Genomic DNA, 20,517 nt, shown 5'->3' with positions numbered 1-20,517 from the left:
ACTTTCTTGAGCTTCATACTCATTGGATGCGTCAGGATATTTTTCCAATTATGTTCACCAGAAAGAAGAAAGTCATATACACCTAGGATGGCTTGAGGGTGAGTAAAGTTGGGGTAATTTTCATTTAAAAGTGAACTAATCCTTTAATCGTTATTTCCAAAAAAAAAAAAAAAAAAAAAAAAATCAAGATAAAAGTTTTTACAAATATTTCTGTGGAGTCGCACCACATGACATTTTACAGCCTGAATACATGTGAGTGTACACACCTTGATCATTATTTCCAAAAATGCGGTTTTTGCCAACAAACCGGTATTTCTGAATGGGCTGATGCTGGGATTTAGGGGATTTGAAGCGAAAGTATTTGATGAACGTACAATATGTGCGGAGAGCGTTCACTCAATATCATTATCTCATTTTTGATGGAGGTGGCATTTAGCGGCTTTTGTATCTGAACTCTTCATATCATTTCATGTTTTTGAATTTTGGTTGGAGCACATGACTGAACGCATTTGCACCCATGTGTATGCTTGTGTTTTATTAAAACTTGCTTTAGCACAGCCACCGACTAGGCATGGGCTGGTATGAGATTTTGACGGTATGATAACTTTAAGTTGCAGTCAAGTTGAGCCATGTGATCAGCTAAAGACAAAAAAGAAGATATTAATAGAGTATAAATGAATATATATATATATATATATATATATATATATATATATATATATATATACAGTACAGTCCAAAAGTTTGGAACCACTAAGATTTTTAATGTTTTTAAAAGAAGTTTCGTCTGCTCACCAAGGCTACATTTATTTAATTAAAAATACAGTAAAAACAGTAATATTGTGAAATATTATTACAATTTAAAATAACTGTTTTCTATTTGAATATATTTGACAAAGTAATTTATTCCTGTGATGCAAAGCTGAATTTTCAGCATCGTTACTCCAGTCTTCAGTGTCACATGATCCTTCAGAAATCATTCTAATATGCTGATCTGCTGCTCAAGAAACATTTAATGTGTACAATTGTACAAAATATTTGTGTACAATATTTTTTTTCAGGATTATTTGATGAATAGAAAGTTCAAAAGAACAGAGTTTATCTGAAATCTAATCATTTTGTAACATTATAAATGTCTTTACTGCCACTTTTGATTGATTTAATGCATCCTTGCTGAATAAAAGTATTCAATTTCTTTAATTTCTTTTAAAAAAATAAAAATAAAAATTCTTACTGACCCCAAACTTTTGAACGGTAGTGTATAATGCTACAGAAGCTTTGTATTTCAGATAAATGCTGTTCTTTTGAACTTTCTATTCATCAAGGAATCCTGAAAAAAAAAGTACACAACTGTTTTCAACATTGAAAATAATATAAATGTTTCTTGAGCAGCAGATAGCATATTAGATATTTCTGAAGGATCATGTGACACTGAAGACTGGAGTAACGATGCTGAAAATTCAGCTTTGCATCACAGGAATAAATTACTTTGTCAAATATATTTAAATGGTACACAGTTATTTTAAATTGTAATAATATTTCACAATATTACTGTTTTTTACTGTATTTTTAATTAAATAAATGTAGCCTTGGTGAGCAGACGAAACTTCTTTTAAAAACATTAAAAATCTTAGTGGTTCCAAACTTTTGGACTGTACTGTGTATGTATATATATATATATATATATAATAAAAACTATTATTATGATATGATATAAATCATTATTATTACTTTTTGGCCCGGTTTCACAGACAGGGCTTAGACTAAGCCAGGATTAGGCGTTAGTTCAATTACGGCATTTAAGAAGCTTTTATAAATGTTCTTCTTGAGACAAAACAATGTCTCTGACATATTTTAAGATCTGTCAGTACAAGTTGCTTTTAGTTAAAGCAGCTCAAACATGCATTTTAGTCTGGGACTAGCTTAAGCCTTGTCTGTGAAACCAGGGGGTTAACATTTATGAATGTCTTTATTTCTTGCTTTCAAACATTAAATCACTGAGCATTTATTCTGACGGAAACTACAGAGACATCCAGGAAGACGTTTCTCTTTGACAACAGATCCATAAATGATTGTCATTACAGATGGTTTTGTAGCACGCTGCGTTCACAAATGCAAATTATAAGTGACTCAAACACACAGCAATTGCAGAGCTGCATTTTCTGTGAATCGAAGCTGAAAGTTGCGTTTTACTCCATGCAGCGCATCATGATATTTATTAAATTACATCACAACCATTGCGATTTGATGATCGCACTAAGACAGATCACAATCTCACATCCATGCATTGTCAAAATGCATTAAAAAGTTACCGGGCAACTGGTGAATAACACCATTTCAGTACTCGCATTTGGCATTTTGAACCCTGGCAAACATGCTAATACTGTCCCACAAATGGCGCCGCGAGCTCATGCAGCGCTGTTTGAAGCAATCCGTCCATGTACTAAATGTATTAGAAAAGGTAACCTTTTGCAGTTATTAAGTGATTTAAGGCCATTTCGCGATTTCAATCATCATACCGTTACCAGCCACCCCCTTCGTATTTTTTTGAGGGGTTCACCTCCTTTGGCCGTCCTACACACAGATGACTGGCTGTCCATTTATTTCATGTTTTGTGATGTCTGCATTGAGATTTGTGTCTCAAGAGACACCTGGAAAACCACGGCATAAGTTCTTCTCTCACATCTAGTTACTGTCTCTCTCGCATTGTGCATTGCTCCCTCTCACTGTGGGTCAAATGAGATGGTATTTGTGGTTGCCAAGACTTGACCAAATCACTCCTAACAGGATTGGAGGGAGGGTTAACAAGCTAAGAAATGACTGAGCTTCCACTTTGCCTCAGGACTAGACCCACACACACATTTGTGTCTTCATATTTGGCAGAATCCTATATTAGACCCCTTTAAAGCAAGGTTTACATGCTGCTCATTCTGCAGTGCTTACATCTGTGTTATATCCCTGTGTAATCTTTCGAGCATTTGTGGATAAAAAAAGAAGAAGAAAAGAAAAAAGATGCAGACTAAACAAAAACACAAATGTTCACAGGACCTCATTTGAGACTGTCATTGTGCAACGGCAAAACAGGAGAGGCGTTTAATACAGACAGAATCTCTGGAGGGAAGTACAACGCCACACGCCGAGAGAATGAAGGGACGGGGGAGGATTCAGACCTTGTTTGCTTTCGACAGTATTTGTGAAGTGTGGAGCGTGTTGTCAAAATTTTTGGCCACCATTGACCCCGGTGCAGAAAATAGCTCTCCGGCAGAGAAAAAGAACGCTTGAGAGAGGAGGATGAATGGGGGTCTGCCAAAAGCTAAAAATACCTTGTAACCATTTTTACAGAAGAGAGAATTTCACGCACAAGGGGGAGTGAGGAGAGAAGTTGTGAAAACTTTGGGGAAAATAAAATGAAAGTCAGGAAAGGAAAACAGTGAGGGAGTAGGTGTTGAGGGGATGTCTCCTCCTGCCTCCTGTACAGCCTGTCAAAGGCTGAGAGAGAGACGAAAACAGAAGATGTAGTTCATTGTAGCTGCCTGGTGACCTGTTTTGCTTGGTGGACTGGTAAAAATAATGCTGACACATTTGACTAATATCTTAAATGTGCATACAATTTTTTTTTTCTTTAGGGGATACATGGTTGATATTAGAATTTTCTCTGTTTTTACATTTAGATTACCTTTGCCGTCCTCTGATGTTCACCTTAAGTTAATCTTTTTATTTATTTTTTTAAATACATTTAACAGTGTTATTAATCTTTAGCAGATCTCAAAATTAAGATGACTTTTTGTACTGCCTAAATTCACTTGCACGTCAAATAATTGATTTCTTAGTGTTTTATTTTTGTTTATTTAGGCAAAATAGTGTAGAATTGAAAAGTTGATTCGTCCTATTTTCTAAATGCATGTTATTGATTTTACAGGGGTTTTTTTATGTAAACTCGAGCTTCCCGTGAAACTTATCTCTGGTGTCGGACGTCTGCAAGCTTACATTCAGATCTGCCTCCATCCAGTCAACATCCGATGGACTGTACGAAGTCCTCGCCCTACATATTTTTTCTTTTTTAATACATTATACTCAAATGTACGTCATTAAACGGAAGAAAAGATTTGTAGCTACTACTGTTTCATCACAACCATTTATCAGTTATGTGCCAGAATCTTCAGATCCTCTGTCACTTATTTGTAACAGTGTGAATGAAGCATCACACACTCTTAAAATAAGTGTTCTATCGGAATCTGTGGTTCCGTGAAGAACCATTAACATCCATAGAAGCTTTTCATTGCACAAAAGGTTCTTTATAGTAGAAGAAGGTTGTGTAGAATATTATGATGTTCTTCACACTAAGAAAAAAATAGGGATGCATGATATATCAGCCACCATATCGGATTCAGGTGATATATGTTCATGGTCACACTTTAGTTTAGGGTCCAATTCTCACTATTAACTGACTTTTGTCTCAATAAACTCCTAATTACTGCTTATTAATAGTTAGTAAGGTAGTTGTTAAGTTATTGGGTAGGATTAAGGGATGTAGAATAAGGTCATGCAGGAATTCTTAATGAATTAATATGTGCTTTACAAGTACTAATAAACAGCAAATATCCTAATAATATGCATGCTAATAAGCACCTAGTTAATAGTGACCCTAAACTAAAGTGTTACCATGTTAATTTTTTACACTCTAAAAAATGCTGGGTTAAAAACAACCCAAGTTGGGTTGAAAATGGACAAACCCAGCAATTGGGTTGTTTTAACCCAGCGGTTGGGTTAAATGTTTGCCCAACCTGCTGGGTAGTTTTATTTAACTCAACTATTGTTTAAAAATGACTGTATTGCTTAATTAAAATTAACCCAAAGTATGTTGGAAATGAACATTTATTAATGTTCAATGAATAATTATTAAACAATAAACATTTATTAAATTGCTTATTAATAAATTTATATTAATAAACTATTAAACTATTACATTTATATTAATCAAATATTAAAGCTTATTAATAAACATTCACCTTTTGTCTATTATTGTTGCCTCTAATTGCATCTGGTTTTTAATTTCCCAACTATTTTGGGTTCATTTTAAGCTAGCCATATAGCAATTCTTAAACAATAGTTGGTTTAAATAAAACTACCCAGCAGGTTGGGCAAACATTTAACCCTACCGCTGGGTTAAAACAACCCAATCGCTGGGTTTGTCCATTTTAAACCCAACTTGGGTTGTTTTTAACCCAGCATTTTTTAGAGTGTAATGTTATCGTTGTTGGCCAATAAGAAAATTTGGGAAAATTATATTAAAGCCCATAAATAACTGATTATTTCCTATAGCTGAGACACAGATGTGCACTGTTTGTTATGATTGGAATCATTTCAAAACTTAAAATACAGATAAGTCCAACGTGCAGCACAAGTCAAATAGGCTACATAAAGTTATAATGGGAACACGACTGTAAAACAGCTCAAAAAGCAATGCACAACATTAATAACTATGATTGGAACTGTCACATAACATTATAAAGGCTTGTAATAAACACTATTTAAATAAAATGTTGGGTTTAGTTACCATGTTTCAGTGCGTTGTCACGGTGAAGGTTGCATCCATAACAGGAGTTACACATTCTGATTAGCAAGTAACTTAGTTCAAGTTCACTTGTGCATTTGTGTCATTTTGTGCAGATATATAAGTTGTAACATTATGTTTATGTTGCATAAATATCTGATTAATGTCATGTGGGATGCATTAATTAACCCTCTAATAAAGCACTTCCTGGTGTTCATTCAGCTCTTCAGCTTCAGCACACGCAGCTAAACATTCATTATTGTCAATGCGGAGGCTATTCCACTTTTTTTATCCATGGCACATGCATTTTGATTCTTTATACGTAAGTAATGTTGTCCAGTTTTTGATAAAGAATGTTGGCCATAAAAATTAACTTAAAACTTACACTGGTTCAGACTAGACTATGTTTGATTTATGTTGAAGTGCTTAGGACATGGCTTTTAATGGTGAGACTTTTTTTTTTTTTGTAATCAGGCTCTCAAAAATTATATAAAAATTTGGATTTAGATTTATGGGGCAACATGTCAGTTATCGGCTTTCAAATATATCTCTATAGTGCATGCCTTAAAAAATGGTCCTTTTGTTCACTGAAAGGTTCTTTGGGGAAGCCAAAATGATTTTTCCATGAAAACCCTTTGTAGAACCTTTATTTTTAAGAGTGAACCAAATGTTTTCGTTTACTAGATGCCATTTTAGAATAACTTATTCGCAGGTGTATTTGTGATTTATTTGTTAAATGAAAGTCTCTCATAATGGGACAGTTGCATCTCGACATGGTGGCCATCATGAGCGGACGACCTGCCTCAGAACTCCTCAAAACGCTCCTGGTTTCTTCATAAAGGCACTCACCAGGACAGGGACACAGTCTGCCACATTGTGCTGCCATTTTGGGTATGAAGTGCTACTTCCCCGTCACCCTCACGCACGCTTCCTCTTGCTGTTTTAACTTGCGTTTCCTCATTACAGCGAACAGCTTTTCCAGGCTGGCACTCGATCTTGTAGAGACACTCAGGGGTTTGTTGTTGGTTTTGCCAGAGGCTGTGGAAGTTTCTAAGACTGTGGAGCAGTTGTGTGTCTGTGTGTATGGAAGTTTGGATTTTAAAACGCTCTCCATGCATGTGAATATGACCGTGCTCTCTGAAGTTGTCATTAAACAACACAAAAGCCTTTTGTTTTAATGCTGTGTGGTTCTCTTTCCCTTCCTCAACACACACATACACATGTACAGTATGTTTGTGTGTCTATTGTGATGGCATTAGAGATATTCAGTATGCAGTGGGACAGGGCCTCTCTATTTAGGACAGCTGGCCCAAATGTAATTGGAAAAGAATTATGGCTTAGGCCTTTTAGAGAATTAAAAATAACCTCTGAATTGAGAAGGTCATATGGGGGAGGAGAGTTTAAACACACCACCCCACTCTCTGTTCCACTTTAAAGGAACGTTCCGGGTTCAATACTGGTTCATGCTGTCGATTACCGCAGAAAATCATTGACTTGTCTCTCAGTTTGTAAAAACAGAGAAATAAAATTTTTTTGTAATGCACATTTGTGCCATTTCCTGTCAAACTGTCGTTGTGTCAAGTGCTGAAAAGTGTGAGAAATATATATATATATACAGTACAGTCCAAAAGTTTGGAACCACTAAGATTTTTAATGTTTTTAAAAGAAGTTTCGTCTGCTCACCAAGGCTACATTTATTTAATTAAAAATACAGTAAAAACAGTAATATTGTGAAATATTATTACAATTTAAAATAACTGTTTTCTATTTGAATATATTTGACAAAGTAATTTATTCCTGTGATCAAAGCTGAATTTTCAGCATCATTACTCCAGTCTTCAGTGTCACATGATCCTTCAGAAATCATTCTAATATGCTGATCTGCTGCTCAAGAAACATTTAATGTGTACAATTGTACAAAATATTTGTGTACAATATTTTTTTTCAGGATTATTTGATGAATAGAAAGTTCAAAAGAACAGTGTTTATCTGAAATCTAATCTTTTGTAACATTATAAATGTCTTTACTGCCACTTTTGATTGATTTAATGCATCCTTGCTGAATAAAAGTATTTATTTCTTTAATTTCTTTTCAAAAAAAATAAAAATAAAAATTCTTACTGACCCCAAACTTTTGAACGGTAGTGTATAATGCTACAGAAGCTTTGTATTTCAGATAAATGCTGTTCTTTTGAACTTTCTATTCATCAAGGAATCCTGAAAAAAAAAGTACACAACTGTTTTCAACATTGAAAATAATCATAAATGTTTCTTGAGCAGCAAATCAGCATATTAGAATGATTTCTGAAGGATCATGTGACACTGAAGACTGGAGTAATGATGCTGAAAATTCAGCTTTGCATCACAGGAATAAATTACTTTGTGAAATATATTCAAATAGAACACAGTCATTTTAAATTGTAATAATATTTCACAATATTACTGTTTTTTTTACTGTATTTTTAATTAAATAAATGTAGCCTTGGTGAGCAGACAAAACTTCTTTTAAAAACATTAAAAATCTTAGTGGTTCCAAACTTTTGGACTGCATATATATATATATATATATATATATATATATATATATATATATATATATATATTAGTCTGACAAAGAAGTCATCTGTTTTAATCCCAAGTATATATATTTTATTTTTTTTTAGAACCAAGTTTATTGTACACAGAAGAGTTGATATAACCCAACATGTTAGGGATATATAGAAAAAACAACAAACAATTACAGAAAATCTTTGTACATGTTCAAGAGAATTTTAGATTAGGTTTAAAATAGGTTTTAATGTCAATTCCAATTCCAAAAATATGTTTAACATTTAAATTGTTCAAAACATAAACATTTTGTTCCCATTCCAATTGACTTTATGAATACAATAATGGGCGATCAAATCCAATAATTATTATAATTAATAATCAAATCCACTTTAAAAACTAGATTTTCACGATCTATTGAGACACATCTGAACACAACAGCTTCTTTATGTAAATAAATTTCAGTTTTCTCCAAAAGAAAAATGTACCTTAGGAAATTTCCAAAATAAGTTACTAATGGTCTCATTTTTACAAAAAAAAACACAATTCTTCCACATTAACTTTAAAGCGTTAACCCACAAGTGACTTTACTGGGTAAACCTAATGGAAAGTTTTACATGAAATCTTCATTTGTAATTTGTAATTTGTAAAACTGTAAAATGTCATTTGTGCCACAAACGCAGTTGAGATATGGTAGTCATTTTCATGAAAAAAGAGAGATTTCTCCTCTGATGTGTATCCAGTTGTACCTTGTTAGTGGACAGATTAAACTAATGAGAGTAAAAAGTGTGTTTTTTATGAGTTTATGAGTTCACAGGGCCAAAAGTGCCTATACAGTAATGGAAGAAGCACCCTTTAAATGTGGTTGGTTTATACATTTGTTTATTTGGGTTACTCTCAGGTTAATCTGGTCTCTATGTGTGCTTGTGGTGGCAGAAATTGAACTACTCCCATATTGTGTGATGTATCACAATGGCCTAACCAAGGGTGTAGTTCTGGTTTGAACATTGGGGGTGTTGAAGTGTGAACCGTTTAAGAGGGGTCCCAGGGCACGATCCCTTGTGAGATTTGTTTGTTTGTTTGTTTTTTTTTGAAAATGGTCTTTTGTGGTATCATCTACACATGCAAAGTTGGTTGTTCGCATAACTGCAATAAAGTAATAGCCTAGTTATCAATTCTCGTACTTGCTTGATTTAGTTATTGGGGGGTGGGGGGGGGGGGGAGGTGGGGATTGTTACCTACCCATAATCATCCCCCCACAAACTACGCCCCTGGGCCTTAAGGCCCCGATATACTTCAAACGAAATCCAAGAACGAACTGATGTGACGTAATTTCAAACAAAATCAGGCCAAAACGAAGTTCATTTTGTGTTTGTTTTGGGACTTTGAAACGGCTTGCCAACTTGCGAACTCTCAGGAAAAGTTCTCTTCAGCTGGTTATCACGTTCGTGCCACCATTGGTCCGTGAAGATAACGTAACAGGAGGTGTGCTCTGAGGCTCCGCCTTCTTTCACGAGGAACTCGTCTCTGACTCATTTCATCTGTTGAGTCCGTCGAGGTAAGATCTCCATGGGTGAAAACGTGAACACACTGGATAGCCGCTTTATAGTACAAAATGAAGTAGTTGTTCTGATGAAATGAGGCACTGACACTGTTTTTCATGCTTGCTTTAAGCAATCTATTGAATAAAATGCCATATAAATAAACGTGACATGACTTTACTGGAGTGTTAATTTGCTAACACACCCATGTTATTATGATCAGATGCTTTTCTTATGCTTTCTATAAAAATGCTGTTTTTGTTGTTTATTTTGTTACTGAGAGGAAAGCGTGCATATTGGCATATTCATCTAATCGCTGCTTTCAGCAATGTGAGCGTAGGGCTGGACGATATGGCCAAAATTTATATCACGATATAATTCTTAATTTCGGTCGATACGATATAATTCCGATATCGATATGAACTATATAATAGCCTCAGAAAAACTGCCAAGAATGGCCACGTCTGAAAAATGAATTTGCCAAATCTATGAAATCTCTTCCTATAAAACTATATAATATTTTAGAAATAAAAATAGTACAAATAAATTTATGTTCAGCTTTTATTTGTATTTAGCCTTCATACAAACATAAAAAATAAACATAAGACTCACTCACTTTTGTAATATTAATATCTTTAACATTAAACTATAACGTAGGCTGATTTTATTATCCTTAATATAGATTAAAACAAAAGTGCTTCAGCCAAGATAAAGATTGTGAACAGTAAAAACAGAAAAAAACAGTGAGAAACAACAAAAACACATTGCTGGGGCAGGGACATTGTTGAGTGTTGATGACACTAGGGGTGCAATGGTTCAAATTGCTCACGGTTCGGTTCGTATCACGGTTTAAGGGTCACGGTTTTGGTACAGTTCGGTATGTGCTATTAGCACATACCGAACCGTACGAAACCGTGACCCTAAAAATAAGACTACTGTCAAATAAAAATAAAGAAAATAAGAACAAACGATCAAACTACAAGCAAATAAGTACATCACAAATAAGTACAATAAAGCAAATATTCAAATAAAAATAAACAGTGCTTTTCAGGTTTTTCAGGTATCTAACAGTAGTTTTCAGGTACAGAAAATGGATAAAGTAATCAAATATAAAATATCACTGCATATTATCTTTACTGTATAAAATAAATAAAGATGAATCATTATTGAAGTTACAAAAACTATTCAGTCAAGAGCAGTGAGTGATTTCTTTGTTATTTGTTGTTTGATTTAACATTAAAAGCAGGCAGCAGGAATAGTTTTTTCCCTTTAAGACATGCACGATCCAGTAGCTACATATACTGTTACACATGCGATGTCTTTCTCGACTGTTATACGTTCACTTAAGACATAACCGACTATGTTTGCTAGGATACTCGCCAAGACGGGCATGTTGACTTAATTTGTGTATGAATTTGTCCGCCGAAGCGCAAGACTTGAAAGAGAAGTCAGTATTTGCGCGCTGACTGAAATAAGCGTGTGCGCTTCTTCTCACAGCGCGTGCGAGTTCTCTTTCGCGTCTTGTTCTGTTTAAATCAGCAAGGCTTAAATTAGTTTAGTTTAAACACAGATAGCATCGTGTGCTGTTCAGGTCTCACCTGCACTCGCGCGCTATCAACACCCGGGTGATGACGGCGTAAATGACTGGACATTAGAGCAGAGAGCACTAGCTGTTAACAGTTTACAAAGAGTGTCTGTTTTGTCCACGCTTTTTGATTATCGTTGTTATAACGTTTTGCGCATCCATCGACTGAAACATACATTATCTGAACTCTGTCTGTTTTCCATGTTGCTATTTCAAACAAACCATATTAACGCTGAGCACTGGCTGATGGCTGCGTGTCTCTGTGGTGTACGTCATCACGCCAATGGCCAATCGCGTTCTGCTCTTTCTACGGCTGCGCCTCAAGTCAGTGAGAAATGCTGTAATGTATATATCGAAATACCGGAAATGTGTTTAAAAATCATATCACCGTTATCGAAAAAAATTATATCGCGATATATATTGATATTGAATTATTGTCCAGCCCTATGTGAGCGGCGTCAGATGTTCGAAAACAGTATATCGCTGCTCACGTATTTCGAACTTTATTTTACCCCTAAACAAAGAACGAGAAGGAACTTTGTTTGAAGTATATCAGGGCTTTTACACTCTTCTTCTGTTCCCTGCATCTCATTTACCTGCTCTTTTACCTCATTACTGTTACTGTGCCAAGACATCTAAGCTCTGATTGGTGGGATCAGGGGCACGTTCAAGCTCAAACCGGCACGCAGCGTTTTGCTACGGTTTCCGGGTTGAACGACGTGTTTCTTGGAAACAGTGTGCAATGGGTTTGAAATGTGTTTTCTCTTGTTTGGTGGGTGTGTGAGAAATGTCAGCCCAATCAGAATCAGTATGCATATAAACCACGCGGTATTAAAGAAACAGCTCGCAAATGTAATTAACTTCAAAATAAATTCACAAGAGCAAGTATATTGTTTGCACATGTTTATTTACATTAACGGCAAAATAACTTAAATAATAAGAGCACAAGTATAGATCTGGAACTTCTTTAAGTGTGTCTAAATATCATTTAGTAATTGCAATGTCTTCTGGTCCATATCCTTTCCTTAGGAAGGTGTGCTAGACTATATATATATATACAGTACAGTCCAAAAGTTTGGAACCACTAAGATTTTTAATGTTTTTAAAAGAAGTTTCGTCTGCTCACCAAGGCTACATTTATTTAATTAAAAATACAGTAAAAAACAGTAATATTGTGAAATATTATTACAATTTAAAATAACTGTGTACTATTTCAATATATTTGACAAAGTAATTTATTCCTGTGATCAAAGCTGAATTTTCAGCATCGTTACTCCAGTCTTCAGTGTCACATGATCCTTCAGAAATCATTCTAATATGCTGATTTGCTGCTCAAGAAACATTTATGATTATTTTCAATGTTGAAAACAGTTGTGTACTTTTTTTTTCAGGATTCCTTGATGAATAGAAAGTTCAAAAGAACAGCATTTATCTGAAATACAAAGCTTCTGTAGCATTATACACTACCGTTCAAAAGTTTGGGGTCAGTAAGAATTTTTATTTTTATTTTTTTTGAAAAGAAATTAAAGAAATGAATACTTTTATTCAGCAAGGATGCATTAAATCAATCAAAAGTGGCAGTAAAGACATTTATAATGTTACAAAAGATTAGATTTCAGATAAACACTGTTCTTTTGAACTTTCTATTCATCAAATAATCCTGAAAAAAAATATTGTACACAAATATTTTGTACAATTGTACACATTAAATGTTTCTTGAGCAGCAAATCAGCATATTAGAATGATTTCTGAAGGATCATGTGACACTGAAGACTGGAGTAACGATGCTGAAAATTCAGCTTTGCATCACAGGAATAAATTACTTTGTGAAATATATTCAAATAGAAAACAGTTATTTTAAATTGTAATAATATTTCACAATATTACTGTTTTTTACTGTATTTTTAATTAAATAAATGTAGTCTTGGTGAGCAGACGAAATTTCTTTTAAAAACATAAAAAATCTTAGTGGTTCCAAACTTTTGGACTGTACTGTGTGTATATATATATATATATATATATATATATATATATATATATATATACACAGTAATTAAGAACCACAGTTTCCACAAATCACCCAATTGGGATGTTCTCTTTTATTCTGGACAGTGACTGTAACATTGAGTGTATTTTGCAGTATTAAACACATATTTATACCGATTTCATCAGGCTCCGAAAATTCTTCAAAAAGAACACAAAGAATGGCCTTCTCAGCTGCCATAGTTGCAACTCTTGCGTCATCAGAACAGGGTGTTCAACGCACCACCGTTTCAGTTTAAAAAACGTTTTGCAGTGTTTTGTTGGGGCTGAACGCAGCCCAGGTCTTATGCTCACTGATATCCTGTAGTCTTCATTCTGATTGGCTGCTTTAGGTGACAGGTTGAGTCTTGGCCTCTTGTAAAGGTGGATTGAGAGTGGAACAGAGGTTGCTAGAGTAGCCAAACTACTTCTAAAAATAACTACTCAAGTAACAGTGAAAGTAATAATGCTAATAATTACTTGAGGAAGCATAACAAAGTATCCAATGAGAAAACTACTCAAGTAGCAGTTACTTTGGATCTAATTAAGGAAAATTCCTGAATTTCAGACTACATGGAGAACTGTAAGTCAAACCTCTCCTTGAAAGTCTGTCTATGTAATGCAAACCTGGGTTCACATGAAGCAGCGTGTCCCAGTCCTCTCATGACCGATGGGTACAATGACACAGAAGCTGTTATTTTCAGTGCAAAATTACACACCTCAATTAAACACTTGACTGTCTTTATTCTCACAACATGTTCACAACACAAACATATCAGCATCTGCATTTAAACAGGACAACAAAAGAACAGACTATAGAACAGAAGAGAAAGTATGTGTAGAGAGAGAGAGAGTGTAAGTGTTTGTGTTTGCATGTTTGAGAGACAACTTTTTGACTTATGGAAAGGAATGTAACGTTTCCATACCTCACTCCTGCTTGTGAGAGTCCTGTCTTCATGGATGCAAATAAGTCATCTTCATCCAACTGGCTGCTGTTAGAGAGGGCATCATTTTCCATGTTGGTCTCCAACTGAGTTTTAATGTAGTCGAGTCCTGTGTCATTACTTTATTAAATGATTTAAACCTGCATATTCCTGTATTTTAAACTGTAATAACCAGTTCAGATTTTGTAACTTATTAAACTGCAACTACACTAGTAATAAAACAACAAAGAGAAAACAAATCTTAACTTTTGAATTGACACACAAAAGTATTACCAGCTGTCAAGATGCTCTGCTCTGTTGTCCAAGAGGTTCTGAATTTTGGAAGCAGTATAACCGCAGCAATCAGCTCAGGATTCCCTCTTTTAGGGCCTTAAGGAGGAGTTGACAGACTTTACAGGTTGACTCCAGCCTCTTGTTCAGCATTTGGAAAAGAGTTGGCAGCAGAAAACCCATATGGACAGATGATTCCCCTTGGAGTATTTTAGGGCCATTGCTTCATTACAGCAGTGTACTCTGCGAAAAATCCCATTTCAGCTAGATTCAACCTGCACCATAAATCACAAATAGTAAATAATAATAACGATAATAATAATAATAATAATGTAGTTTAGCTGTATGATAATAGGGTAGACACACTCACACCAACATTAAGAATATCTTTTAAATGCTAACATGTCTTGCAACTTACATTTTTATCTTTAATGCTGTGCATACCTTTCGGATTGCTTGTTCTCCTTGTTACTTCTGGATTCCCACCACCCTTTCTACAGCAAGGAACTTTGAGTTCCAGCTGGTCTAATTGGGTCGCAGGAACTGAAATTTACACTCATGTTCCACAGTTTCAGCCAAAGGCTGACTGTCACGATTGTGGTCTTCTATTTTGATATTCTTTTGATGTTCTTTTTCCTTAGTTCCTGTTATCCTGCTCTGTTTAGTTCTGGTTTCCTTGGTTACTGATAATCTCCTTGTTTGTTTCTATGGTCTAAACAAAGAATATTCTGAGTTCCCATTCGTGCGTGCTGCAGACCAGACCGTTACACTGACCTGCTTGTTTTAATAGACACAGTGCACTACATTTTGCAAATGCTGACCATTACAGTCTCTTGTTTGAATCATTTCAAGCCTGTTGGACCAACATTACTAAGAAGACTGAGAAGATGTCTGGGAAGTTGGTATTCCTGGTTGACCAGAAGTCTACTGTAGTAGAGACATAATCAACATCATTTAATTTCTTGACAAGTTCCCTTTTCATATTTTGGAACGCATCCTGTATTTTGAGACGTAATATTTTCCTTGTCATGACTGTGCACTGAGGTTTTCCTAAATTATGGTAATTCCATGACAGAAAATGGCTGGTTGCTTCACCGACAAAATTGACCAACAGTTTGTCAACTACTGCCTGCGTTACTCTTGTGACAGGGGTGGAAAAGGCACTCATTATTGGATTTTTCTTTGAATGAGGTTCATCAAACACAGCTGATCCTCACTTTCTGGATCCAAAAAAGATTGCATTCACCTTTAACTTGAAGTGAATCCTCCGATGAAATAACAATAAGTTGCAATTAATTACAAATAATATGCAATTAACAGTACATTAGGTTTTATCATAATTTATGGTTTGAATCATCTATTTAATAGTAATTATTCATATACAGGTACCTTCCACAAAGAGTAGTGAGAAAAAAAAAAAATGTTCATTTAATAAAAATATTATAAATATTATATTATATTATTAAATGGTTATAAATAGTGTGAATGAATAGTGTGTTAGGCTAAATGGAGCTCTACAGTTTACAATAGTTAAATATTTCCCTTTAGACTATATAAAAATACATACATTATGGTTATATCCAAAGCTACTTACACTACAATTGAGGTATACATTTGATCAGATACAGTTATGCACTCCTGAGAAATACTGTGGCATAATACATCATCAAGTTTTTATTCTGAAAGTGATTATTCTTGTGACACATAACCGGAGGGCAGTTCTAGGGCGCTGTGTATGAATGTAAGATGTCATAAATGCTGCTTAGTTTGCATAATTTAAATGGATATAAAATGTGCAGACATTTGGAATAAACATGGAGCCAGCCCACGGAGCCAGCGCTATTCAGACGCAAATTCAGAGGCAATACATGCATTCATCGTCTCAATCGTGTATTTATTGTCTTGTATTTATTTATCCGACTTCAAGGATGAATTGAAAACACCAGCGCTCATAGTAATGACAATGAATATTAAATAAATATAACTCCTCTGTATAGAAAATTGACATAAGCATATGAGAATCCAATATTTCTCCAAATGTGCATGCTTTTAAACTAAAAGCCTATATTCAGACTCTTTGCATCACAGAAATACATTATATTTTAAAGTATAATATAAAACCATTACTTTATATTGTAATAATATTTTTCTGTATGTTTCATATATCATGATGAGCTTGAGACATCACAGAAGGTTTTTTTCACAGCCTACCTGACTGAAATGCCTCATTAATATGCAAGTCATTTCAGCTCATTACTATGCAATTCTTTTGTCTTCTCAGGTGAGAATGGCCCATTATTCAGTGCTGATTCACGCCTCCACGCATACTGTGTTTCTTGGCAAAAAGTGTCTTATAAAAACTAAATCTCTCTATTGTTTTATATGAAGGAGTAGGCAGCATAATTTTTACATAATTTTGAAGCAAAAACTCTAGTCTACAACCTCCAATACCCTAAAGTATTGTAAACACAGATTTACTATACTTTTTTTGGCCTTATTTCAGTGACTTAAGTTTTTTGTGTTTTCAATAACCACGCATAAACGTTATTCCTTCAAAAACACAAACATGTACATACATGTTCCTCACATATTATTGTAGCCTAGTTTGTGCTGAATACAGTGTAATGACACTTTTTCCATTAATATGTTTATGAACAACTGAAAAAAGCACAAATGTCAGAGCATGTCAAAACTTCTCCAGGCACCAAATCAGCCTCAGACTCCAGAGGGTTAAATGCGTGTTGTTTCTAGAGTTGACATGTTTATATTTATCAAGTTGGAGCTGGAATTTGTAGATAGAGCAACTTGTTTTTGGCATTATATTTCACTGCTTGGAATGAAAGGATCGATTGGATATGGGGTCATGGATGTCCTGCATCCATCGATACGAACTCTTCATTCCACTCGGCCATATCGTCCAGAACTGAGCCCGCTTACGCATTCAGACCACACAGCGTAGCTTGTACGTATGCAACCTGTATTTAACAGATAACAGGTGGAACGTCACAGAATGTTGTGAAGTAAAATTAAAAATTTACTTGAGTGTGAGCATAAGTACAGCCAGTTAAACCTAAAAGTACATAAAAAAAGTTACTCAAGTGAATGTAACAAAGGAAATGTAGCACGTTACTACCCACCTCTGGAGTGAAAAGGCTAATATTTGTCTATTTGTCAGAGGATTATGACTATATGGGGTTGTTTAGATGGACCGATTATGACCTCATGACCACGTGCATGATAATTTCCAAACTCAAGTCACCAGATGTAGAGGATTTCCTGTGTGTGTGTTTCTGCACGGGGTTTGGTATTTACTCTAATATGTATCAGTACACAGGCCCTGTCCCGGCAGACCGCGAGTCTCCGATGACGCGGAGCGAGACGTCCCCCAGCCGCGCCCAGCATCCCTCCCCCACACAGAAACCCAACACCTGCTGCTTCTGCTGGTGCTGCTGCTGTAGCTGCTCATGGTACGACCCACTCACCTGTCTCTGTCTCCACATGGTACATTCCACTCATCACCGCTGCTAGTCTTACATTCCACGCCCATTCCTTCACAGGGATTATATTCACCTTCATATAGAGTGCTGCGGTGAGGACGTAATTTTGTAGGCCAACTGGAAAGTTGGATTCCCTCAACAAAAAACCAATAGGATATTTCCATTGGCTTTCGGATTATTGTAGAAAACAAGCTCTGTGACCAACAAAAGCTTATGATTCTTTCACATTTTGTTCAATGTACAACTTCTATACATTTTTAAATCACCAGAAGTTAAAAGCTAAACATAAGCTATAAACAAACAGTGTCATCACCATTAAGCTTCTGACAGCTCTTTTAGTCTTTATTAAAAAAAAAAATATATATATATATATATATATACAGTACAGTCCAAAAGTTTGGAACCACTAAGATTTTTAATGTTTTTAAAAGAAGTTTCGTCTGCTCACCAAGGCTACATTTATTTAATTAAAAATACAGTAAAAACAGTAATATTGTGAAATAATATTACAATTTAAAATAACTGTTTTCTATTTGAATATATTTCACAAAGTAATTTATTCCTGTGATGCAAAGCTGAATTTTCAGCATCGTTACTCCAGTCTTCAGTGTCACATGATCCTTCAGAAATCATTCTAATATGCTGATCTGCTGCTCAAGAAACATTTAATGTGTACAATTGTACAAAATATTTGTGTACAATATTTTTTTTCAGGATTATTTGATGAATAGAAAGTTCAAAAGAACAGTGTTTATCTGAAATCTAATCTTTTGTAACATTATAAATGTCTTTACTGCCACTTTTGATTGATTTAATGCATCCTTGCTGAATAAAAGTTCTTTTTTAATTTCTTTTCAAAAAAATAAAAATAAAAATTCTTACTGACCCCAAACTTTTGAACGGTAGTGTATAATGCTACAGAAGCTTTGTATTTCAGATAAATGCTGTTCTTCTGAACTTTCTATTCATCAAGGAATCCTGAAAAAAAAAAGTACACAACTGTTTTCAACATTGAAAATAATCATAAATGTTTATTGAGCAGCAGATCAGCATATTAGAATGATTTCTGAAGGATCATGTGACACTGAAGACTGGAGTAACGATGCTGAAAATTCAGCTTTGCATCACAGGAATAAATTACTTTGTCAAATATATTTAAATGGTACACAGTTATTTTAAATTGTAATAATATTTCACAATATTACTGTTTTTTACTGTATTTTTAATTAAATAAATGTAGCCTTGGTGAGCAGACGAAACCTCTTTTAAAAACATTAAAAATCTTAGTGGTTCCAAACTTTTGGACTGTACTGTATATATATATTCTCTGAAAGTTTGAGTTAGAATAGTTTGCAAGAGGATGATTATGAACACAGCAATGCTTTGTAAACAGACTAGTGTGTAGATGAGTTTACCTTTTCAGTGTGATTGTTTAAAGTTAACCTCTGTAGACCCATTTAGCCACGTGTTAGCAACTGCCTTTTTAAAACAAGTAAAGCTTTAAATCACTAGGTGGTATTACTGAAGCATTTTATGTTGTAGGATATAACGTGGAAATGTCTTGAGCTTGTGTTAACCACAGACCTTATTTCAAGCTTTTAATCAAAAAACACATTGATTTCAGGACGATGGAACCGGAAGTGCTACTATGTTAACTTAATTCCAGGTTTTGGACTAGAAAAATATGTCATCTGTGCAGCACTCTGTTAGTTTGTTGTATAGATCATCTCAGTTGACATTAAAGAGAAATGTATATATGAAGTCAACATGAACTCAAAAAAGATCCTGTTCACTTTCTTCAAGGGTTAGTTCACCCAAAAATGAAAATTCTGTCATTACTCACCCTCATGTCGTTCCACACCTGTAATTCATCTTCAGAACACAAATTAAGATATTTTTGATGAAATCCGATGACTTAGTGAGGCCTGCATTGACAGCAAGATCATTAACACTTTCAATGCCCAGAAAGTTACTAAAGACATATTTAAATCAGATCATGTGACTACAGTGGTTCAACCTTAATGTTATGAAGTGACGAGAATACTTTTTGTGTGCAAAAAAAAAACTAAATAATGACTTTATTTAACAATATCTAGTGATGGGCCATTTCAAAACACTGCTTCATGAAGTTTTACGAATCTTTTGTTTCGAATCAGTGGTTTAAAGTGTGCATCAAAATGCCAAAGTCATGTGAACCATTGAAATTTCGAAATGTTTCGAAACGCTTATGACGTATCGAAGCCTTGTTTACTGAAATCACGTGATTTTGGCAGTTTGATGCACACTCCGGATTGTTGAATAAAGTATTGAATAAAGTGTTGAAAGTATTCTCGTCTCTTAATAACATTAAGGTTGAACCACTGTAGTCACATGATCTGTTTTAAATATGTCTTTAGCAGCTTTCTGGGCATTGAAAGTGTTAATGATCTTGCTGTCAATGCAGGCCTCACTAAGTCATCGGATTTCATCAAAAATATCTTAATTTGTGTTCTGAAGATGAACGAAGGTCTTACAGGTGTGGAACGACTTGAGGGTGAGTAATGACAGAATTTTCATT

At 34.7% G+C, this 20,517-nt stretch overlaps 1 protein-coding gene across 8 annotated transcripts in view; it reads left to right on the top strand.

Moving 5' to 3' along the window:
- rgs19 (regulator of G protein signaling 19) overlaps window positions 1-20,517 on the top strand; it is a 70,576-nt gene that overhangs the window by 37,326 nt on the left and 12,733 nt on the right. For all 8 annotated transcript variants that reach the window (XM_048177203.1, XM_048177205.1, XM_048177210.1 and 5 more), the window contains one exon: window positions 17,791-17,930. In XM_048177203.1, the coding sequence (XP_048033160.1) occupies window positions 17,791-17,930 (140 nt within the window). The remainder of the gene's footprint in view (window positions 1-17,790; window positions 17,931-20,517) is intronic.

The sequence above is a fragment of the Megalobrama amblycephala genome, linkage group LG24, assembly GCF_018812025.1.
Source record: "Megalobrama amblycephala isolate DHTTF-2021 linkage group LG24, ASM1881202v1, whole genome shotgun sequence".
NCBI classification, from domain to species: Eukaryota; Metazoa; Chordata; class Actinopteri; order Cypriniformes; family Xenocyprididae; genus Megalobrama; species Megalobrama amblycephala.
This window is presented reverse-complemented; position numbering and strand designations above follow the sequence as displayed.